This window comes from Oncorhynchus clarkii, chromosome 22, assembly GCF_045791955.1.
Source record: "Oncorhynchus clarkii lewisi isolate Uvic-CL-2024 chromosome 22, UVic_Ocla_1.0, whole genome shotgun sequence".
Classification (NCBI taxonomy): Eukaryota; Metazoa; Chordata; class Actinopteri; order Salmoniformes; family Salmonidae; genus Oncorhynchus; species Oncorhynchus clarkii.
In genome coordinates this window covers 28697109-28721270 of record NC_092168.1, presented here as the reverse complement: position 1 = coordinate 28721270, position 24162 = coordinate 28697109, and the positions used below count along the sequence as shown (strand labels likewise).

Here is a 24162-nt window from a genome sequence, read left to right as displayed (position 1 = left end):
ACCAGTGTATTTATCCCTGTGTTTCCTGTCTCTCTGTACCAGTGTATTTATCCCTGTGTTTCCTGTCTCTCTGTGCCAGTGTATTTATCCCTGTGTTTCCTGTCTCTCTGTACCAGTGTATTTATCCTGTGTTTCCTGTCTCTCTGTGCCAGTGTATTTATCCCTGTGTTTCCCGTCTCTCTGTACCAGTGTATTTATCCCTGTGTATCCCTGTGTTTCCTGTCTCTCTGTACCAGTGTATTTATCCCTGTGTATCCCTGTGTTTCCTGTCTCTCTGTACCAGTGTATTTATCCCTGTGTATCCCTGTGTTTCCTGTCTCTCTGTACCAGTGTATTCATCCCTGTGTATCCCTGTGTTTCCTGTCTCTCTGTACCAGTGTATTTATCCCTGTGTTTCCTGTCTCTCTGTGCCAGTGTATTTATCCCTGTGTTTCCTGTCTCTCTGTACCAGTGTATTTATCCCTGTGTTTCCTGTCTCTCTGTGCCAGTGTATTTATCCCTGTGTTTCCTGTCTCTCTGTGCCAATGTATTTATCCCTGTGTTTCCTGTCTCTCTGTGCCAATGTATTTATCCCTGTGTTTCCTGTCTCTCTGCCTTGTGCCCTTATGAATACATCTTTCCACCCAAAGAACACCATCCCTACAGTAAAGAACACCATCCCTACAGTAAAGAACACCATCCCTACAGTAAAGAACACCATGCCTACAGTAAAGAACACCATGTCTACAGTAAAGAACACCATGTCTACAGTATAGAACACCATGCCTACAGTAAAGAACACCATGCCTACAGTAAAGAACACCATGTCTACAGTAAAGAACACCATGCCTACAGTAAAGAACACCATGTCTACAGTAAAGAACACCATGTCTACAGTAAAGAACACCATGCCTACAGTAAAGAACACCATGTCTACAGTAAAGAACACCATGTCTACAGTATAGAACACCATGCCTACAGTATAGAACACCATCCCTACAGTAAAGAACACCATCCCTACAGTAAAGAACACCATGTCTACAGTATAGAACACCATGCCTACAGTAAAGAACACCATGTCTACAGTAAAGAACACCATGTCTACAATAAAGAACACCATGCCTACAGTAAAGAACACCATGCCTACAGTAAAGAACACCATGTCTACAGTAAAGAACACCATGCCTACAGTAAAGAACACCATGTCTACAGTAAAGAACCCCATGTCTACAGTAAAGAACCCCATGTCTACAGTAAAGAACACCATGTCTACAGTAAAGAACACCATGTCTACAGTAAAGAACACCATGTCTACAGTATAGAACACCATGCCTACAGTAAAGAACACCATGTCTACAGTAAAGAACACCATGTCTACAGTAAAGAACACCATGCCTACAGTAAAGAACACCATGTCTACAGTAAAGAACACCATGTCTACAGTATAGAACACCATGCCTACAGTATAGAACACCATCCCTACAGTAAAGAACACCATCCCTACAGTAAAGAACACCATGTCTACAGTATAGAACACCATGCCTACAGTAAAGAACACCATGTCTACAGTAAAGAACACCATGTCTACAGTAAAGAACACCATGCCTACAGTAAAGAACACCATGTCTACAGTAAAGAACACCATGTCTACAGTAAAGAACACCATGCCTACAGTAAAGAACACCATGTCTACAGTAAAGAACCCCATGTCTACAGTAAAGAACCCCATGTCTACAGTAAAGAACACCATGTCTACAGTAAAGAACACCATGTCTACAGTAAAGAACACCATGTCTACAGTATAGAACACCATGTCTACAGTAAAGAACACCATGTCTACAGTATAGAACACCATGTCTACAGTAAAGAACACCATGCCTACAGTAAAGAACACCATGCCTACAGTAAAGAACACCATGTCTACAGTAAAGAACACCATGTCTACAGTAAAGAACACCATGTCTACAGTAAAGAACACCATGTCTACAGTAAAGAACACCATGCCTACAGTAAAGAACACCATGCCTACAGTACAACACGGGGGTGGCAGCATCCTGTTGTGGGGGTGTTTCTCTTCAGCAGGGACTGGAGCACTTGTCAGGATAGAAGGGGAAATGGACAGTGCAAAATACCGACAGATTCTTGAGGAAAACCTGCAGCTCTCTGCCAGGAAGTTGAAAATGGGAAGATGGATCACATGACAATGGCCCAAAGCACCCCGCCAAAGCAACAGTACAGTGGCTGAAGGACAAAAGGTGAATGTCCTTGAGTGGCCTAGTCAGAGCCCTGACCTAAATCCCATCAAGAATCTGTGGAATGACTTGAAGAGTGCAGTCCATGAACGGTCAAATGGCAATTTGACTGAGCTTCAACAATTCGGCAAGGAAGAATGGGCAAATATTGCACAGTCAAGGTGTGCAAAGTTAGTAGAGACGTATTCAAAGAGACTCATGGCTGTAATTCAAGGTGGTTCTACCAAGTATTAACTCAGGGGGGTGTTCACTTATCCAAATAGGCTATTTTACTGTTTTCAATTAAATACATTTTCAGACATTTTTGGAGAAAAACATGCTTGGATGTTGTGGGTTACTGTGTGTAAATAAAGCCGGGAAAAGTCTGATTTGATGTGTTTTCATTTCAGGCTGTAAGTCAACAAAAGGTGAACATTTTGAAAAGGGGGGTGACTTTCTATACCCACTGTACATTATGAATATCTATCCTTCTGATGTCTAGTTAGTCCACTCATCTAAACCTGGCCTTCAAGGACCGGGATCAGGATAGTATTTATTTACCTAGCTGTTCAACATTCCTCAGGACTCCTTAGAACACACACACAAGCATGCTCACAAACGCACACACACGCACACACACGGCCAGTTACCCTCTGAGCACTTCCTAAATCTAACCAAACAGAGACAGCCTGCTGCTTTGTGCTCCATGATGAGGGGATCCAAGCAGGAGATTCTGGGTCTGTAGCAACCTGGGAGGCTGTTGAGTCACTGCTACAGCTGTGTGAACCTCCTCTGATTGGTACTGATACACACAGCGGGGTCAGAAAACCACACTGCTACAGCTGTGTGAACCTCCTCTGACTGGTACTGATACACACAGCGGGGTCAGAAAACCACACTGCTACAGCTGTGTGAACCTCCTCTGACTGGTACTGATACACACAGCGGGGTCAGAAAACCACACTGCTACAGCTGTGTGAACCTCCTCTGACTGGTACTGATACACACAGCGGGGTCAGAAAACCACACTGCTACAGCTGTGTGAACCTCCTCTGACTGGTACTGATACACACAGCGGGGTCAGAAAACCACACTGCTACAGCTGTGTGAACCTCCTCTGACTGGTACTGATACACACAGCGGGGTCAGAAAACCACACTGCTACAGCTGTGTGAACCTCCTCTGACTGGTACTGATACACACAGCGGGGTCAGAAAACCACACTGCTACAGCTGTGTGAACCTCCTCTGACTGGTACTGATACACACAGCGGGGTCAGAAAACCACACTGCTACAGCTGTGTGAACCTCCTCTGACTGGTACTGATACACACAGCGGGGTCAGAAAACCACACTGCTACAGCTGTGTGAACCTCCTCTGACTGGTACTGATACACACAGCGGGGTCAGAAAACCACACTGCTACAGCTGTGTGAACCTCCTCTGACTGGTACTGATACACACAGCGGGGTCAGAAAACCACACTTGCTGTTACGAATCTTTGCATCTAAAATCTCTATGCGCCTGTAAAGAGTCGAACACATCGCACCCATTGGTCTACCGATCGCTCAGCATGCTGTTGATGTCTGCCTGCCGACATTTTCTCAGTTGGAAAAGTACTCTCGGCAGGCAGACGCTATTGGTGTGTCTGAGCCTTAACTGTCACTTTCATTATAAAGGAACCTTGATGCTTTCAGATAAATCATGGGCTCTAAGTGTGCATATGAACAACATTCATTATTACACTATAAATATGGAAATGATAAGATTATGTCACCAATTCTAGGTTTCAATGCATTCTCAAATGAATTAAACCTCTCACAATTCCAGGGATTCTGAGATCTGGAAGGTGTGAGGGAAGTGTGTTGTAATTACTAAGACAGAACAGTATGATAAGAGCTGTGACCCCGGGGCTCTGCTTGGCTGGAGTGTCACTAGTGATACAACAGAATGTCACAGAGCAGGGAAAAAGCATATTTTGAGTACATAGTGGAGTATAGCGAGAGAGTTCAGGGTGGAGTATAGAGAGAGTACAGGGTGGAGTATAGAGAGAGTAGAGGGTGGAGTATAGAGAGAGAGTACAGGGTGGAGTATAGAGAGAGTACAGGGTGGAGTATAGAGAGAGTTCAGGGTGGAGTATAGAGAAAGAGTACAGGGTGGAGTATAGAGAGAGAGTTCAGGGTGGAGTATAGAGAGAGAGTTCAGGGTGGAGTATAGAGAGAGAGTACAGGGTGGAGTATAGAGAGAGTTCAGGGTGGAGTATAGAGAGAGTACAGGGTGGAGTATAGAGAGAGAGTTCAGGGTGGAGTATAGAGAGAGAGTTCAGGGTGGAGTATAGAGAGAGAGTACAGGGTGGAGTATAGAGAGAGTTCAGGGTGGAGTATAGAGAGAGTACAGGGTGGAGTATAGAGAGAGTTCAGGGTGGAGTATAGAGAGAGAGTACAGGGTGGAGTATAGAGAGAGTTCAGGGTGGAGTATAGAGAGAGAGTACAGGGTGGAGTATAGAGAGAGAGTACAGGGTGGAGTATAGAGAGAGAGTACAGGGTGGAGTATAGAGAGAGAGTACAGGGTGGAGTATAGAGAGAGAGTTCAGGGTGGAGTATAGAGAGAGAGTACAGGGTGGAGTATAGAGAGAGTTCAGGGTGGAGTATAGAGAGAGTACAGGGTGGAGTATAGAGAGAGAGTACAGGGTGGAGTATAGAGAGAGTACAGGGTAGAGTATAGAGAGAGTACAGGGTGGAGTATAGAGAGAGAGTACAGGGTGGAGTATAGAGAGAGAGTACAGGGTGGAGTATAGAGAGAGAGTACAGGGTGGAGTATAGAGAGAGAGTTCAGGGTGGAGTATAGAGAGAGTACAGGGTGGAGTATAGAGAGAGTTCAGGGTGGAGTATAGAGAGAGTACAGGGTGGAGTATAGAGAGAGAGTACAGGGTGGAGTATAGAGAGAGTACAGGGTGGAGTATAGAGAGAGTACAGGGTGGAGTATAGAGAGAGAGTACAGGGTGGAGTATAGAGAGAGAGTTCAGGGTGGAGTATAGAGAGAGAGTACAGGGTGGAGTAGAGAGAGAGAGTACAGGGTGGAGTATAGAGAGAGAGTTCAGGGTGGAGTATAGAGAGAGTACAGGGTGGAGTATAGAGAGAGTTCAGGGTGGAGTATAGAGAGAGTACAGGGTGGAGTATAGAGAGAGAGTACAGGGTGGAGTATAGAGAGAGTACAGGGTGGAGTATAGAGAGAGTTCAGGGTGGAGTATAGAGAGAGAGTACAGGGTGCAGTATAGAGAGAGTACAGGGTGGAGTATAGAGAGAGTTCAGGGTGGAGTATAGAGAGAGAGTACAGGGTGGAGTATAGAGAGAGAGTACAGGGTGGAGTATAGAGAGAGTTCAGGGTGGAGTATAGAGAGAGTTCAGGGTGGAGTATAAAGATAGTACAGGGTGTAGTATAGAGAGAGAGTACAGGGTGGAGTATAGAGAGAGAGTACAGGGTGGAGTATAGAGAGAGAGTTCAGGGTGGAGTATAGAGAGAGAGTACAGGGTGGAGTATAGAGAGAGTTCAGGGTGGAGTATAGAGAGAGTACAGGGTGGAGTATAGAGAGAGAGTACAGGGTGGAGTATAGAGAGAGTACAAGGTAGAGTATAGAGAGAGTACAGGGTGGAGTATAGAGAGAGAGTACAGGGTGGAGTATAGAGAGAGAGTTCAGGGTGGAGTATAGAGAGAGTTCAGGGTGGAGTATAGAGAGAGTACAGGGTGGAGTATAGAGAGAGAGTTCAGGGTGGAGTATAGAGAGAGAGTTCAGGGTGGAGTATAGAGAGAGTTCAGGGTGGAGTATAGAGAGAGTACAGGGTGGAGTATAGAGAGAGAGTACAGGGTGGAGTATAGAGAGAGTACAGGGTGGAGTATAGAGAGAGAGTTCAGGGTGGAGTATAGAGAGAGTTCAGGGTGGAGTATAGAGAGAGAGTAAAGGGTGGAGTATAGAGAGAGAGTACAGGGTGGAGTATAGAGAGAGAGTTCAGGGTGGAGTATAGAGAGAGTACAGGGTGGAGTATAGAGAGAATTCAGGGTGGAGTATAGAGAGAGAGTACAGGGTGGAGTATAGAGAGAGAGTACAGGGTGGAGTATAGAGAGAGAGTAGAGGGTAGAGCATAGAGAGAGTTCAGGGTGGAGTATAGAGAGAGTACAGGGTGGAGTATAGAGAGAGAGTACAGGGTGGAGTATAGAGAGAGTACAGGGTGGAGTATAGAGAGAGAGTTCAGGGTGGAGTATAGAGAGAGTTCAGGGTGGAGTATAGAGAGAGAGTACAGGGTGGAGTATAGAGAGAGAGTACAGGGTGGAGTATAGAGAGAGAGTTCAGGGTGGAGTATAGAGAGAGTAGAGTGTGGAGTATAGAGAGAGTTCAGGGTGGAGTATAGAGAGAGTACAGGGTGGAGTATAGAGAGAGAGTACAGGGTGGAGTATAGAGAGAGAGTTCAGGGTGGAGTATAGAGAGAGAGTACAGGGTGGAGTATAGAGAGAGAGTACAGGGTGGAGTATATAGAGAGAGTACAGGGTGGAGTATAGAGAGAGTTCAGGGTGGAGTATAGAGAGAGTTCAGGGTGGAGTATAGAGAGAGAGTACAGGGTGGAGTATAGAGAGAGAGTTCAGGGTGGAGTATAGAGAGAGAGTAGAGGGTAGAGCATAGAGAGAGTTCAGGGTGGAGTATAGAGAGAGTACAGGGTGAAGTATAGAGAGAGTACAGGGTGGAGTATAGAGAGAGTACAGGGTGGAGTATAGAGAGAGAGTACAGGGTGGAGTATAGAGAGAGAGAGTTCAGAGTGGAGTATAGAGAGAGAGTACAGGGTGGAGTATAGAGAGAGAGTACAGGGTGGAGTATATAGAGAGAGTACAGGGTGGAGTATAGAGAGAGTTCAGGGTGGAGTATAGAGAGAGTTCAGGGTGGAGTATAGAGAGAGAGTACAGGGTGGAGTATAGAGAGAGAGTTCAGGGTGGAGTATAGAGAGAGAGTAGAGGGTAGAGCATAGAGAGAGTTCAGGGTGGAGTATAGAGAGAGTACAGGGTGAAGTATAGAGAGAGTACAGGGTGGAGTATAGAGAGAGTACAGGGTGGAGTATAGAGAGAGAGTACAGGGTGGAGTATAGAGAGAGAGAGTTCAGAGTGGAGTATAGAGAGAGTACAGGGTGGAGTATAGAGAGAGTTCAGGGTGGAGTATAGAGAGAGAGTACAGGGTGGAGTATAGAGAGAGTACAGGGTGGAGTATAGAGAGAGAGTACAGGGTGGAGTATAGAGAGAGAGTTCAGGGTGGAGTATAGAGAGAGAGTACAGGGTGGAGTATAGAGAGAGAGTTCAGGGTGGAGTATAGAGAGAGAGTAGAGGGTAGAGCATAGAGAGAGTTCAGGGTGGAGTATAGAGAGAGAGTACAGGGTGGAGTATAGAGAGAGAGTACAGGGTGGAGTATAGAGAGAGTTCAGGGTGGAGTATAGAGAGAGTTCAGGGTGGAGTATAGAGAGAGTTCAGGGTAGAGTATAGAGAGAGTACAGGGTGGAGTATAGAGAGAGAGTACAGGGTGGAGTATAGAGAGAGAGTTCAGGGTGGAGTATAGAGAGAGTTCAGGGTGGAGTATAGAGAGAGTACAGGGTGGAGTATAGAGAGAGTACAGGGTGGAGTATAGAGAGAGTACAGGGTGGAGTATAGAGAGAGAGTTCAGGGTGGAGTATAGAGAGAGAGTACAGGGTGGAGTATAGAGAGAGAGTACAGGGTGGAGTATAGAGAGAGAGTTCAGGGTGGAGTATAGAGAGAGTACAGGGTGGAGTATAGAGAGAGTTCAGGGTGGAGTATAGAGAGAGTACAGGGTGGAGTATAGAGAGAGAGTACAGGGTGGAGTATAGAGAGAGTACAGAGTGGAGTATAGAGAGAGTTCAGGGTGGAGTATAGAGAGAGAGTACAGGGTGAAGTATAGAGAGAGTACAGGGTGGAGTATAGAGAGAGTTCAGGGTGGAGTATAGAGAGAGAGTACAGGGTGGAGTATAGAGAGAGAGTACAGGGTGGAGTATAGAGAGAGTTCAGGGTGGAGTATAGAGAGAGTTCAGGGTGGAGTATAAAGATAGTACAGGGTGTAGTATAGAGAGAGAGTACAGGGTGGAGTATAGAGAGAGAGTACAGGGTGGAGTATAGAGAGAGAGTTCAGGGTGGAGTATAGAGAGAGAGTACAGGGTGGAGTATAGAGAGAGTTCAGGGTGGAGTATAGAGAGAGTACAGGGTGGAGTATAGAGAGAGAGTACAGGGTGGAGTATAGAGAGAGTACAAGGTAGAGTATAGAGAGAGTACAGGGTGGAGTATAGAGAGAGAGTACAGGGCGGAGTATAGAGAGAGAGTTCAGGGTGGAGTATAGAGAGAGTTCAGGGTGGAGTATAGAGAGAGTACAGGGTGGAGTATAGAGAGAGAGTTCAGGGTGGAGTATAGAGAGAGAGTTCAGGGTGGAGTATAGAGAGAGTACAAGGTAGAGTATAGAGAGAGTACAGGGTGGAGTATAGAGAGAGAGTACAGGGTGGAGTATAGAGAGAGAGTTCAGGGTGGAGTATAGAGAGAGTTCAGGGTGGAGTATAGAGAGAGTACAGGGTGGAGTATAGAGAGAGAGTTCAGGGTGGAGTATAGAGAGAGTACAGGGTGGAGTATAGAGAGAGAGTACAGGGTGGAGTATAGAGAGAGTACAGGGTGGAGTATAGAGAGAGAGTTCAGGGTGGAGTATAGAGAGAGTTCAGGGTGGAGTATAGAGAGAGAGTACAGGGTGGAGTATAGAGAGAGAGTACAGGGTGGAGTATAGAGAGAGAGTTCAGGGTGGAGTATAGAGAGAGTACAGGGTGGAGTATAGAGAGAATTCAGGGTGGAGTATAGAGAGAGAGTACAGGGTGGAGTATAGAGAGAGAGTACAGGGTGGAGTATAGAGAGAGAGTAGAGGGTAGAGCATAGAGAGAGTTCAGGGTGGAGTATAGAGAGAGTACAGGGTGGAGTATAGAGAGAGTACAGGGTGGAGTATAGAGAGAGTACAGGGTGGAGTATAGAGAGAGTACAGGGTGGAGTATAGAGAGAGAGTACAGGGTGGAGTATAGAGAGAGTACAGGGTGGAGTATAGAGAGAGAGTTCAGGGTGGAGTATAGAGAGAGTTCAGGGTGGAGTATAGAGAGAGAGTACAGGGTGGAGTATAGAGAGAGAGTACAGGGTGGAGTATAGAGAGAGAGTTCAGGGTGGAGTATAGAGAGAGTACAGGGTGGAGTATAGAGAGAGTTCAGGGTGGAGTATAGAGAGAGTACAGGGTGGAGTATAGAGAGAGAGTACAGGGTGGAGTATAGAGAGAGAGTTCAGGGTGGAGTATAGAGAGAGAGTACAGGGTGGAGTATAGAGAGAGAGTACAGGGTGGAGTATATAGAGAGAGTACAGGGTGGAGTATAGAGAGAGTTCAGGGTGGAGTATAGAGAGAGTTCAGGGTGGAGTATAGAGAGAGAGTACAGGGTGGAGTATAGAGAGAGAGTTCAGGGTGGAGTATAGAGAGAGAGTAGAGGGTAGAGCATAGAGAGAGTTCAGGGTGGAGTATAGAGAGAGTACAGGGTGAAGTATAGAGAGAGTACAGGGTGGAGTATTGAGAGAGTACAGGGTGGAGTATAGAGAGAGAGTACAGGGTGGAGTATAGAGAGAGAGAGTTCAGAGTGGAGTATAGAGAGAGTACAGGGTGGAGTATAGAGAGAGTTCAGGGTGGAGTATAGAGAGAGAGTACAGGGTGGAGTATAGAGAGAGTACAGGGTGGAGTATAGAGAGAGAGTACAGGGTGGAGTATAGAGAGAGAGTTCAGGGTGGAGTATAGAGAGAGAGTACAGGGTGGAGTATAGAGAGAGAGTTCAGGGTGGAGTATAGAGAGAGAGTAGAGGGTAGAGAATAGAGAGAGTTCAGGGTGGAGTATAGAGAGAGAGTACAGGGTGGAGTATAGAGAGAGAGTACAGGGTGGAGTATAGAGAGAGTTCAGGGTGGAGTATAGAGAGAGTTCAGGGTGGAGTATAGAGAGAGTTCAGGGTAGAGTATAGAGAGAGTACAGGGTGGAGTATAGAGAGAGAGTACAGGGTGGAGTATAGAGAGAGAGTTCAGTGTGGAGTATAGAGAGAGTTCAGGGTGGAGTATAGAGAGAGTACAGGGTGGAGTATAGAGAGAGTACAGGGTGGAGTATAGAGAGAGTACAGGGTGGAGTATAGAGAGAGAGTTCAGGGTGGAGTATAGAGAGAGAGTTCAGGGTGGAGTATAGAGAGAGTACAGGGTGGAGTATAGAGAGAGAGTACAGGGTGGAGTATAGAGAGAGAGTACAGGGTGGAGTATAGAGAGAGAGAGTTCAGAGTGGAGTATAGAGAGAGTACAGGGTGGAGTATAGAGAGAGAGAGTACAGGGTGGAGTATAGAGAGAGAGAGTTCAGGGTGGAGTATAGAGAGAGTACAGGGTGGAGTATAGAGAGAGAGTTCAGAGTGGAGTATAGAGAGAGTACATGGTGGAGTATAGAGAGAGAGTACAGGGTGGAGTATAGAGAGAGTACAGGGTGGAGTATAGAGAGAGAGTTCAGAGTGGAGTATAGAGAGAGTACAGGGTGGAGTATAGAGAGAGAGAGTACAGGGTGGAGTATAGAGAGAGAGTACAGGGTGGAGTATAGAGAGAGTACAGGGTGGAGTATAGAGAGAGAGTACAGGGTGGAGTGTAGAGAGAGTTCAGGGTGGAGTATAGAGAGAGAGTTCAGGGTGGAGTATAGAGAGAGAGTTCAGGGTGGAGTATAGAGAGAGAGTTCAGGGTGGAGTATAGAGAGAGAGTACAGGGTGGAGTATAGAGAGAGTTCAGGGTGGAGTATAGAGAGAGAGTTCAGGGTGGAGTATAGAGAGAGAGTTCAGGTTGGAGTATAGAGAGAGAGTTCAGGGTGGAGTATAGAGAGAGAGTACAGGGTGGAGTATAGAGAGAGTACAGGGTGGAGTATAGATAGAGTTCAGGGTGGAGTATAGATAGAGTTCAGGGTGGAGTATAGAGAGAGTTCAGGGTGGAGTATAGAGAGAGAGTTCAGGGTGGAGTATAGAGAGAGTTCAGGGTGGAGTATAGAGAGAGTTCAGGGTGGAGTATAGAGAGAGAGTACAGGGTGGAGTATAGAGAGAGAGTGCAGGGTGGAGTATAGAGAGAGAGTACAGGGTAGAGTATAGAGAGAGAGTTCAGGGTGGAGTATAGAGAGAGTTCAGGGTGGAGTATAGAGAGAGTTCAGGGTGGAGTATAGAGAGAGTTCAGGGTGGAGTATAGAGAGAGTTCAGGGTGGAGTATAGAGAGAGTACAGGGTGGAGTATAGAGAGAGAGTACAGGGTGGAGTATAGAGAGAGTTCAGGGTGGAGTATAGAGAGAGAGAGTACAGGGTGGAGTATAGAGAGAGAGTACAGGGTGGAGTATAGAGAGAGTACAGGGTGGAGTATAGAGAGAGTACAGGGTGGAGTATAGAGAGAGAGTACAGGGTGGAGTATAGAGAGAGAGTTCAGGGTGGAGTATAGAGAGAGAGTACAGGGTGGAGTAGAGAGAGAGAGTACAGGGTGGAGTATAGAGAGAGAGTTCAGGGTGGAGTATAGAGAGAGTACAGGGTGGAGTATAGAGAGAGTTCAGGGTGGAGTATAGAGAGAGTACAGGGTGGAGTATAGAGAGAGAGTACAGGGTGGAGTATAGAGAGAGTACAGGGTGGAGTATAGAGAGAGTTCAGGGTGGAGTATAGAGAGAGAGTACAGGGTGAAGTATAGAGAGAGTACAGGGTGGAGTATAGAGAGTGTTCAGGGTGGAGTATAGAGAGAGAGTACAGGGTGGAGTATAGAGAGAGAGTACAGGGTGGAGTATAGAGAGAGTTCAGGGTGGAGTATAGAGAGAGTTCAGGGTGGAGTATAAAGATAGTACAGGGTGTAGTATAGAGAGAGAGTACAGGGTGGAGTATAGAGAGAGAGTACAGGGTGGAGTATAGAGAGAGAGTTCAGGGTGGAGTATAGAGAGAGAGTACAGGGTGGAGTATAGAGAGAGTTCAGGGTGGAGTATAGAGAGAGTACAGGGTGGAGTATAGAGAGAGAGTACAGGGTGGAGTATAGAGAGAGTACAAGGTAGAGTATAGAGAGAGTACAGGGTGGAGTATAGAGAGAGAGTACAGGGTGGAGTATAGAGAGAGAGTTCAGGGTGGAGTATAGAGAGAGTTCAGGGTGGAGTATAGAGAGAGTACAGGGTGGAGTATAGAGAGAGAGTTCAGGGTGGAGTATAGAGAGAGAGTTCAGGGTGGAGTATAGAGAGAGTTCAGGGTGGAGTATAGAGAGAGTACAGGGTGGAGTATAGAGAGAGAGTACAGGGTGGAGTATAGAGAGAGTACAGGGTGGAGTATAGAGAGAGAGTTCAGGGTGGAGTATAGAGAGAGTTCAGGGTGGAGTATAGAGAGAGAGTACAGGGTGGAGTATAGAGAGAGAGTACAGGGTGGAGTATAGAGAGAGAGTTCAGGGTGGAGTATAGAGAGAGTACAGGGTGGAGTATAGAGAGATTTCAGGGTGGAGTATAGAGAGAGAGTACAGGGTGGAGTATAGAGAGAGAGTACAGGGTGGAGTATAGAGAGAGAGTAGAGGGTAGAGCATAGAGAGAGTCCAGGGTGGAGTATAGAGAGAGTACAGGGTGGAGTATAGAGAGAGAGTACAGGGTGGAGTATAGAGAGAGTACAGGGTGGAGTATAGAGAGAGAGTTCAGGGTGGAGTATAGAGAGAGTTCAGGGTGGAGTATAGAGAGAGAGTACAGGGTGGAGTATAGAGAGAGAGTACAGGGTGGAGTATAGAGAGAGAGTTCAGGGTGGAGTATAGAGAGTACAGGGTGGAGTATAGAGAGAGTTCAGGGTGGAGTATAGAGAGAGTACAGGGTGGAGTATAGAGAGAGAGTACAGGGTGGAGTATAGAGAGAGAGTTCAGGGTGGAGTATAGAGAGAGAGTACAGGGTGGAGTATAGAGAGAGAGTACAGGGTGGAGTATATAGAGAGAGTACAGGGTGGAGTATAGGGTGGAGTATAGAGAGAGTTCAGGGTGGAGTATAGAGAGAGTTCAGGGTAGAGGTAGAGTATAGAGAGAGTATAGAGAGAGAGTACAGGGTGGAGTATATAGAGAGAGTACAGGGTGGAGTATAGAGAGAGTTCAGGGTGGAGTATAGAGAGAGTTCAGGGTGGAGTATAGAGAGAGAGTACAGGGTGGAGTATAGAGAGAGAGTTCAGGGTGGAGTATAGAGAGAGAGTAGAGGGTAGAGCATAGAGAGAGTTCAGGGTGGAGTATAGAGAGAGTACAGGGTGAAGTATAGAGAGAGTACAGGGTGGAGTATAGAGAGAGTACAGGGTGGAGTATAGAGAGAGAGTACAGGGTGGAGTATAGAGAGAGAGAGTTCAGAGTGGAGTATAGAGAGAGTACAGGGTGGAGTATAGAGAGAGTTCAGGGTGGAGTATAGAGAGAGAGTACAGGGTGGAGTATAGAGAGAGTACAGGGTGGAGTATAGAGAGAGAGTACAGGGTGGAGTATAGAGAGAGAGTTCAGGGTGGAGTATAGAGAGAGAGTACAGGGTGGAGTATAGAGAGAGAGTTCAGGGTGGAGTATAGAGAGAGAGTAGAGGGTAGAGCATAGAGAGAGTTCAGGGTGGAGTATAGAGAGAGAGTACAGGGTGGAGTATAGAGAGAGAGTACAGGGTGGAGTATAGAGAGAGTTCAGGGTGGAGTATAGAGAGAGTTCAGGGTGGAGTATAGAGAGAGTTCAGGGTAGAGTATAGAGAGAGTACAGGGTGGAGTATAGAGAGAGAGTACAGGGTGGAGTATAGAGAGAGAGTTCAGGGTGGAGTATAGAGAGAGTTCAGGGTGGAGTATAGAGAGAGTACAGGGTGGAGTATAGAGAGAGTACAGGGTGGAGTATAGAGAGAGTACAGGGTGGAGTATAGAGAGAGAGTTCAGGGTGGAGTATAGAGAGAGAGTTCAGGGTGGAGTATAGAGAGAGTACAGGGTGGAGTATAGAGAGAGAGTACAGGGTGGAGTATAGAGAGAGAGTACAGGGTGGAGTATAGAGAGAGAGAGTTCAGAGTGGAGTATAGAGAGAGTACAGGGTGGAGTATAGAGAGAGAGAGTACAGGGTGGAGTATAGAGAGAGAGAGTTCAGGGTGGAGTATAGAGAGAGTACAGGGTGGAGTATAGAGAGAGAGTTCAGAGTGGAGTATAGAGAGAGTACATGGTGGAGTATAGAGAGAGAGTACAGGGTGGAGTATAGAGAGAGTACAGGGTGGAGTATAGAGAGAGAGTTCAGAGTGGAGTATAGAGAGAGTACAGGGTGGAGTATAGAGAGAGAGAGTACAGGGTGGAGTATAGAGAGAGAGTACAGGGTGGAGTATAGAGAGAGTACAGGGTGGAGTATAGAGAGAGAGTACAGGGTGGAGTGTAGAGAGAGTTCAGGGTGGAGTATAGAGAGAGAGTTCAGGGTGGAGTATAGAGAGAGAGATCAGGGTGGAGTATAGAGAGAGAGTTCAGGGTGGAGTATAGAGAGAGAGTACAGGGTGGAGTATAGAGAGAGTTCAGGGTGGAGTATAGAGAGAGAGTTCAGGGTGGAGTATAGAGAGAGAGTTCAGGTTGGAGTATAGAGAGAGAGTTCAGGGTGGAGTATAGAGAGAGAGTACAGGGTGGAGTATAGAGAGAGTACAGGGTGGAGTATAGATAGAGTTCAGGGTGGAGTATAGAGAGAGTTCAGGGTGGAGTATAGAGAGAGAGTTCAGGGTGGAGTATAGAGAGAGTTCAGGGTGGAGTATAGAGAGAGTTCAGGGTGGAGTATAGAGAGAGAGTACAGGGTGGAGTATAGAGAGAGAGTGCAGGGTGGAGTATAGAGAGAGAGTACAGGGTAGAGTATAGAGAGAGAGTTCAGGGTGGAGTATAGAGAGAGTTCAGGGTGGAGTATAGAGAGAGTTCAGGGTGGAGTATAGAGAGAGTTCAGGGTGGAGTATAGAGAGAGTTCAGGGTGGAGTATAGAGAGAGTACAGGGTGGAGTATAGAGAGAGAGTACAGGGTGGAGTATAGAGAGAGTTCAGGGTGGAGTATAGAGAGAGAGAGTACAGGGTGGAGTATAGAGAGAGAGTACAGGGTGGAGTATAGAGAGAGAGTACAGGGTGGAGTATAGAGAGAGTACGGGGTGGAGTATAGAGAGAGAGTACAGGGTGGAGTATAGATAGGGGAGAGGAAAATAAATACTATTAGGTGATACCCACAAAATTGAGGCTCACCTGAGTTCTAGCCAAGCAGCTGGCGGTCAGGGCACAGGGACGCACGCACACATACACACATGCACACACACACACACACACGCACACACACACACACACACACACACACACACACACACACACACACACACACACACACACACACACACACACACGCACACACACACACACACATTCAGAAGACAGACTCCTATTAGAGCTAATAAAGCTATCTGCTCCTGTCAGATTATAGCAGTGCAGTATCTAGCTCCATTGGTTCCAATTTACATTTCTCAACGAGCCAGACCCCGTCTCAAATTGAGCCAAGCGTGGGGAATATGAGAGCAGAAAATGAGATGGCTCTATCTGACGCTGCTTCTCCAGCTGCAAGGGCCGGAAATCTCCACCAAAATCCCACGCACTAACACACACACGTGTACATGCACGTGAAGGTCCACATGCACACACTCATTACACAAAGACGCACAAACGAATGCAAGAACACTCACACAAAACGCTCACACACTCTCGCGTCAGTGTGTCTACCCAGTTAGTCAACCTCAGAGTCTCAGAACGCAGGGCTCTTTACGGTAACTAACAGTAAGGAACAGTATTAAGAGCAGTCTGAGTTGGCTACTGCTGTTCTCTGGTCTCTGGTCTCTGGTCTGGGAACAACCCACATGGAGGCAGCCAGGTGAATCAATATAGGAGAGACAGAGACAGGCAGTGGACCCACAGGCCCAACATGTCCATCTGAATGAGTATTTATTGAAGATTTCAGGTCAGCAGTAAGTTGTACACCGAGCTGTAGGCAGACAGGCTGGGCAGTGGGCACAGTGTCTGCAGAAACTGCAGGTTGTGTAGGGCTGCAGGAGTCTGTGACTGCAGGTTGTGTAGGTGCTGCAGTAGTCTGTGACTGCAGGTTGTGTAGGTGCTGCAGGAGTCTGTGACTGCAGGTTGTGTAGGGCTGCAGTAGTCTGTGACTGCAGGTTGTGTAGGGCTGCAGGAGTCTGTGACTGCAGGTTGTGTAGGGCTGCAGTAGTCTGTGACTGCAGGTTGAGTAGGGCTGCAGGAGTCTGTGACTGCAGGTTGTGTAGGGCTGCAGGAGTCTGTGACTGCAGGTTGTGTAGGGCTGCAGGAGTCTGCGACTGCAGGTTGTGTAGGGCTGCAGGAGTCTGTGACTGCAGGTTGTGTAGGGCTGCAGTAGTCTGTGACTGCAGGTTGTGTAGGGCTGCAGGAGTCTGTGACTGCAGGTTGTGTAGGGCTGCAGGAGTCTGTGACTGCAGGTTGTGTAGTGCTGCAGGAGTCTGCGACTGCAGGTTGTGTAGGGCTGCAGTAGTCTGTGACTACAGGTTGTGTAGGGCTGCAGGAGTCTGCGACTGCAGGTTGTGTAGGGCTGCAGGAGTCTGTGACTGCAGGTTGTGTAGGGCTGCAGTAGTCTGCGACTACAGGTTGTGTAGGGCTGCAGGAGTCTGTGACTGCAGGTTGTGTAGGGCTGCAGTAGTCTGTGACTGCAGGTTGTGTAGGGCTGCAGGAGTCTGTGACTGTAGATTGTGTAGGGCTGCAGGAGTCTGTGACTGCAGGTTGTGTAGGGCTGCAGGAGTCTGCGACTGCAGGTTGTGTAGGGCTGCAGGAGTCTGTGACTGCAGGTTGTGTAGGGCTGCAGGAGTCTGTGACTACAGGTTGTGTAGGGCTGCAGGAGTCTGTGACTGCAGGTTGTGTAGGGCTGCAGTAGTCTGTGACTGCAGGTTGTGTAGGGCTGCAGGAGTCTGTGACTGCAGGTTGTGTAGGGCTGCAGGAGTCTGTGACTGCAGGTTGTGTAGGGCTGCAGGAGTCTGTGACTGTAGGTTGTGTAGGGCTGCAGTAGTCTGTGACTGCAGGTTGAGTAGGGCTGCAGGAGTCTGTGACTGCAGGTTGTGTAGGGCTGCAGGAGTCTGTGACTGCAGGTTGTGTAGGGCTGCAGGAGTCTGCGACTGCAGGTTGTGTAGGGCTGCAGGAGTCTGTGACTGCAGGTTGTGTAGGGCTGCAGTAGTCTGTGACTGCAGGTTGTGTAGGGCTGCAGGAGTCTGTGACTGCAGGTTGTGTAGGGCTGCAGGAGTCTGTGACTGCAGGTTGTGTAGTGCTGCAGGAGTCTGCGACTGCAGGTTGTGTAGGGCTGCAGGAGTCTGTGACTTCAGGTTGTGTAGGGCTGCAGGAGTCTGCGACTGCAGGTTGTGTAGGGCTGCAGGAGTCTGTGACTGCAGGTTGTGTAGGGCTGCAGTAGTCTGCGACTACAGGTTGTGTAGGGCTGCAGGAGTCTGTGACTGCAGGTTGTGTAGGGCTGCAGTAGTCTGTGACTGCAGGTTGTGTAGGGCTGCAGGAGTCTGTGACTGTAGATTGTGTAGGGCTGCAGGAGTCTGTGACTGCAGGTTGTGTAGGGCTGCAGGAGTCTGCGACTGCAGGTTGTGTAGGGCTGCAGGAGTCTGTGACTGCAGGTTGTGTAGGGCTGCAGGAGTCTGTGACTACAGGTTGTGTAGGGCTGCAGGAGTCTGTGACTGCAGGTTGTGTAGGGCTGCAGTAGTCTGTGACTGCAGGTTGTGTAGGGCTGCAGGAGTCTGTGACTGCAGGTTGTGTAGGGCTGCAGGAGTCTGTGACTGCAGGTTGTGTAGGGCTGCAGGAGTCTGTGACTGTAGGTTGTGTAGGGCTGCAGGAGTCTGTGACTGCAGGTTGTGTAGGGCTGCAGTAGTCTGTGACTGCAGGTTGTGTAGGGCTGCAGTAGTCTGTCTGCAGCCAGGCATGTCTGCAGGTTGTGACTGTGTGTTCAGGGTGAAGTGTTCTCCTCCCATCATGAATTATTCAAACTGAGTGTGGCTGTGTCTGATGCTGCTGCTGGTTCCCCTCTCACAGCTCATACTTGCATGTAAACACTCTCTCTCTCTCTCTCTCTCTCTCTCTAATACTGATTTATTGTGAGATATTAGATAACAGCACTCTTCACACTGCTTCCTACAGGCCTCCCACACAAACACAACTCACACACAAACACACAGAGAGCACTATTTTTAAAGTGGGAACATGTGTAAGCGCCCCCCCCCCCCCCCCCCACTCCCCCCACCCCCCCCCACCCCACCCAGGTGCCATCGCTCACAAACCTGCTCCTCCCAGCGGGTTACTGCTCTAGCCTCCCTGGGCAAGGCCTCCTGCCACCGGCTAAAAATACCGACGCCCGGGCAGGGAGAGAAACCATACCAAGCACCACGCATACAGACTCACTACTGTCGCCTACATTCACACACGCACACATACAGAGCCATTCTCTCATTTTATGCTGCGCACTCACTCAAAGACACATTTACACTGAGAAAATACACTGATCCGTTTGGTGCAAGAATCGCTCCGAATCAGCCAATACAATATCTGAATATGACATAACTTCATTCCAAATTATCCCCCCTAAAACGAACAGTCCTAAAAGCGGTCATATCAGGCTACTTTCTCCGTTAGCCTACTCCTGCGGTATATTAAGCGCAATACGGAACACAGTATAGTAGCTCACCAAAGTTTGTCCAGGATTTACACAAGCACTGCTGAATGGCAGAAAAAAATGTATTTGTTTCTGTAAACACGAGTGTGTAGCAATATAGGCAGTCTGTAATGACTAATAGCATGTGGGCCAATATGCATTTGATTAAAGTCATATTGAAACCATGATCATAATATGGATATGGTGATACAATTCTGGATAGGCCTATACTGAATTGTTTTCTCTGAACAGCATATAATTCAACTCGAATTATGCGTATATTCTATGGTATGGTACATTCCACAAATCGTTTTCTTTATTTTGATGTATTTTATATTTTCTATAAAAACAACCATTAGCCTATGGAAAGTAGGAATAAATCACATCACCAAGTTTTGGTACATCACAGAATAATCTGACCAAGCAGTAGGCCTCCGCCTTAGAACACAATCAACAATCAATCATTCATAGGCTATGGCTTGTAAAATAGTACAATGTGCTGCTAAAACGTTACCAATATATTTATCTGAAAAAATATATACATTTTTCATGGGGTCAGTTCAAATTGGTTTTAAGTGCAATGAGAAGATCTCACAATGTCCTGAAGAAAAAACAAAACCCTCATACAGGGACAGTAGGCCATAACGAGGAGGGGAAACTAGAGCATGGCTCAACTTTCCCGGTGTTGCAAAAGGCCTCAGTTAATTCAAACGAAACAATCAAATAAATACAAAAATACGTATATACAGGCCAAAGTAAATAAATAAATTAACATTTGTAGGCCTGATAGGCAAACTTCGGATCCCTAAAATCTTCATTTTGACATGAAAATGCCGGTCATGCGTAATGCGAAGCATGTGCGTGTATGTTGAAATTGTACCTCGTCGAAGTTGTTGAAAACGTTTTTCTTTCACCATAAATAAACACAAGAGGAGCTAGAAGTTAGCAATAAGAATAAAACATATATTTAGGCTAATTATAAAGAGTATTGTCATCATCAGAATCATTAGGCCTATAATTAATGATAATGATGAATAACCTGTGTAATTATCGTTATTATAATTACCATGATTAACCTCTACATTCTGAGAACCATTAAAGGTGACATAGAATCTTAGTCTTCATGAAATAGGCTAGTTTTAAACGTCTAAAACTTCCACGTTTTCCTTGCCCTTACTCTTTAACTTATCACAAAACACACACACATGGTCAAGTTGTCATAAATACGCCTATATCACAGTGTATTATTTTAGAGTATGGTTTTTATATAATGCAGCCCATGCGAGTCGTGGTTCCGCTCGAAGCCCCAAAGTAGGGCGTTACGGATTGAAGAGTGGTTGGACTGCATTACTACTGTAGTTGATTTACGACTTTCTTTGCTCTGAAATGATAGATTATATGATATCTGGCAACAAAACGCAGTGAATATTTCCAAAAGGACGTTAAAGGATGTCCTAAAAAGAGTAAGCTTAAACCACAACAGAATCTGCATGTGGTCACGCTGACCAACAGACAGAGGAAACTTACATTTTTTATAAATAACACATTTGGGCTAAATAACAACATTCTAACACGTAGGCTACTTGCAGAGTTATCAACCCTAGATGTGCCTGGCCTATAGTCTAGGCCCATAGTTTATTTTCGGTTCACTTTAAAATGATATGGTCAATTTATAAATAAGGTTAATTGTCGTTGTCAACATGTAAACATTTTCTTCACAGATATGTAGCCTATCAAATACATATTTTCCTGAAAATATAGATGCATAGACCTAACCTACATTTTTCGGGCAAGGCAATAGCCTAGGCCTACTAAAATAAGCTAAACTTTTATAGCCATGTCCCCATTTTTAGTTCTGCACTCTTAAACGCAAATAAACCGATATGATAGTTCCACGTTGTTTCAATGTTGAAATAAACGTAGAGAATTTGGATTTGTGCTAAACATTTGATTTAGGAGAGGGACTTTAGTAGCCTGTGAAAGGGAGGGGGTTTCTGACTTGACCGGGCCATGATGACACCGTGCCTCGAGCACAAAAACAGTATTATACAAGGGAGACAATTCCTCTCTCCTCTCCTCTGCGGAGCATGAGCTTTCTGTTTCTGATAGAAGGGTGTTTAATAGTTCTATTATTACAGATGGGATATGCAAGAGCTTGTGAGGCTTCACGGTGAGAACGGCTCGACACTGACACTCCCTGGCAGACAGACAAGGTGTTGCGGACAGCCATCATTAGGTGCACACCATAGCAGACGTCATTAATAATAAGTAATAGGTTTATCACCGGGTAGACCTATACCCTGTAATTGTCCTCGGGTTGAGTGGAGGCTACAACAATATTTCCTGAACACAAATTGTACATATCAACTAGGCCTACAAATCGACTACATTGCATCTACATAGCTTACATTAGCACCATACGAGACACAGACCGAACTTCATGAACAAGACATCAGTTCATAAACAGGCTAAATAGGCCTAAACAATAATTAGGCGAACATAAAAAATGGAATGACTAGGCCTATATTTATTTGACTTCAATACTGTAGGCTATGTCGAGGACTGGCCCGAGCTGTGTGAAATCGAGCTGTGTGGGCTCCTGGAAATAGTGAGGTGAATAAAAGTACGAAACAGTAAAAGCAGAAGTCGATAGGCTATTCACGTGCTGTTTCATCGAAAATATCAAAGATGAAATCATCTCAAAATATCTAAAGTTTCTGAAAACAAAAGACATTAGCCAGATTAATGCCAGAGACCCTTGCATTTAATTAGCCAATATATCAAATCGAAAAACAAAAGTCACTTCATAATCTCCAAGTTTGGTTTATTAACCGGTGATAGACTGACGGCCTGTGAGTTAGACAATAATATAAAGAAGATGGGAAGAGGCGGCAGGCGCGTGCAGTATAGTCTACATGCATGGAGCGAGGACTAACCGCTTTGTAGAAATAATAACTCTTTCCCGGTATAATACATTATAATACATTGACCATGTTAAATAGCTATGATATGGGTTGAAATCTAGGCGAACGTATTACCCAAAGACAGAAATTGTTTTATGTGGCCTAAACTTTGACCACTCACGGTGCATGGACCATAGGCCTAATCTGACATTTGAGCAGTATTCGTTGTTCATTTTGATGCCATATATTCGCAAGCCATTTTTTTATAGGCCTATTCAAGCGTTGTGCTTCCCTACAAGAAGAGCACAAACGTGATGCTGGTCGCCCATGAAAGCTGTATAGGCGTACATGATGTACTGCCACGTTGTTGCAACAAAGAATACGCCGGGGAAATGCAGTCTAGTCGCTCGCATGTTAACGGTTGTTCAATGTCTTCAACTATTCACTTCAATTGTATATAGGCCTATGCCAATATGTTAACAATTGAATTATGTTACAATTCGTAATTTAACATTTTTTAAATATTATATTACATGTTCTCTACTTTGAATTATTCCCATGTAGTAACAACTCAATTATAGCATGACAATAAATCATTACATTTTACTGAGCTCACCCCTTGATTAGTATTTGGCTCTGTCTGACAATCGACGGTCCATGTAGCCTACATTAATTTCGTAATCAAAGTGCAATTACAGATGAGCCTTGCCCTTTGGAACTATAGGCCAGTCATCTCATAATTTGCGCCTGTGCGTGTGTGTGTGTGTGTGTGTGTGTGTGTATGTGCACGCGCGCGCATGTGCGAGCGATAATAAACAACCTGTCGAGATTGGCCTATTTAAGAAAAAGTAGTCAATGGGTTAATCAATGGAAATATCGAGTGGATGATTCCTTGCGCTAAGGGATTATTATTATTCTTTAGAGTGTGCGTGTTCCTTCCAGCACGTCTCAATAAAGTGGGCTATATTGATATAATCCAATACACCATCCGTGTGAATGAATACTAATGAATATGAATCGGCTGCATTTTCTAAATCACATCTATTTAGGCTAATGTCTGATCAGCTTGGGTAAGAAGCTAAACGGGGGTCCACTGCCTGCCCTGGTCCTTTACTGTGGGATGCCGCGCTTGGATTGCCTGCTTCTACTCCGTATTGTTATGGGACAATAGCCTACATGGGCATTTGTGAGTAATAACACCAAACATCAACATCTACACTTTGTCATCTGCGTTTCAAAATGTAGGCTATTATTCTCACTATTTGGAGAAGAACTATGGCATGCCAAACGATACTTCCAACCTAGATGCACGGGAAGCTCGGTGTTAACTGTCCAAAGCTGATTATCGTGATGCCCCCAGCTGATTATCGTGATCCCCCCATCCGATTCCAGTTTCCACCGATTTACCAGCCGGTCAATAACTCTTAATGAGGGTTTAAAACGCCACACGGAGTCCGTGCATCAATCCTTCTATCGCATTGAAGCTTGGGTCAACACACATCACAGTGGGTTAAACTAATTCAACGGTTATTTACAAATGTGCTAAAATACCGCCATGACAATATTTGGACATTATCGAATGGTCTAACATGACATTTCCTGTCCATTGCATCCACAGCATCAGCGCAGTCAGAACCACCTTCCTTCAAATGCATGCCGTCCAGACTGTGAGACGAGCCGCTGCAGCAAGATGTACTATAGCTCTGTCTGTGAGCGAACACTTTTCTTACATGGATCTCACACTCTCTCTTTCTTTATCTCCGGCCCTCTCTCACTTACTCTTACCTTCATTGGACGGGTGGATGATCAGAAGTGCTGAGCGGATAAACGACAAGATGAACAGTAAAATAAAAAGTAGTATTGGTTTCGCGCGCGGGTTGCAATCCATGACGGCAGGCAGTTCAGAGGGCAAGGCAGCGCGAGGTACATAACTCCGTGCAGCATTCGCCACTGAAAGATGTGAGCTCGCTCTCCCGTTCACGCACGAGGCTCCTGTTCAACTCCGCTCCAGGGCTGATGTCAACTTTGACTCCGGAGAACGAGGAGGAGTCAGCGCTCTGTCTCTCTCTTTCTCTCTCTCTCATATTCTCTCACACTCTTTCGCTCTCCCTCTCTCCCTCTCCGCGCTGAACGAAAAGGAGACAGGCTCTAGCGGGAGGCTTCCGTGTTCCGCAGGGTCCTACATATCTAAATTGGTTGTCTATATAAGTGTTTCCCAACTCAACTCATCAAGGTCTGGTTATATTAATCCGCTGTGTAGTGCTAGAGCA

At 46.2% G+C, this 24162-nt stretch overlaps 1 protein-coding gene across 2 annotated transcripts in view; it reads right to left on the bottom strand.

The window, feature by feature from the left end:
• LOC139380741 (ephrin type-A receptor 3-like) overlaps nt 1–23887 on the bottom strand; it is a 154429-nt gene extending 130542 nt beyond the window's left edge. Inside the window, exon 1 of one of the 2 annotated variants that reach the window (XM_071123724.1) lies at nt 23678–23887. In XM_071123724.1, coding sequence (XP_070979825.1) covers nt 23678–23780 — 103 coding nt within the window. In that variant the 5' untranslated portion in view covers nt 23781–23887. The remainder of the gene's footprint in view (nt 1–23677) is intronic. The other variant, XM_071123722.1, reaches the window with a different exon arrangement.
• Nucleotides 23888–24162: the final 275 nt, after the last annotated feature.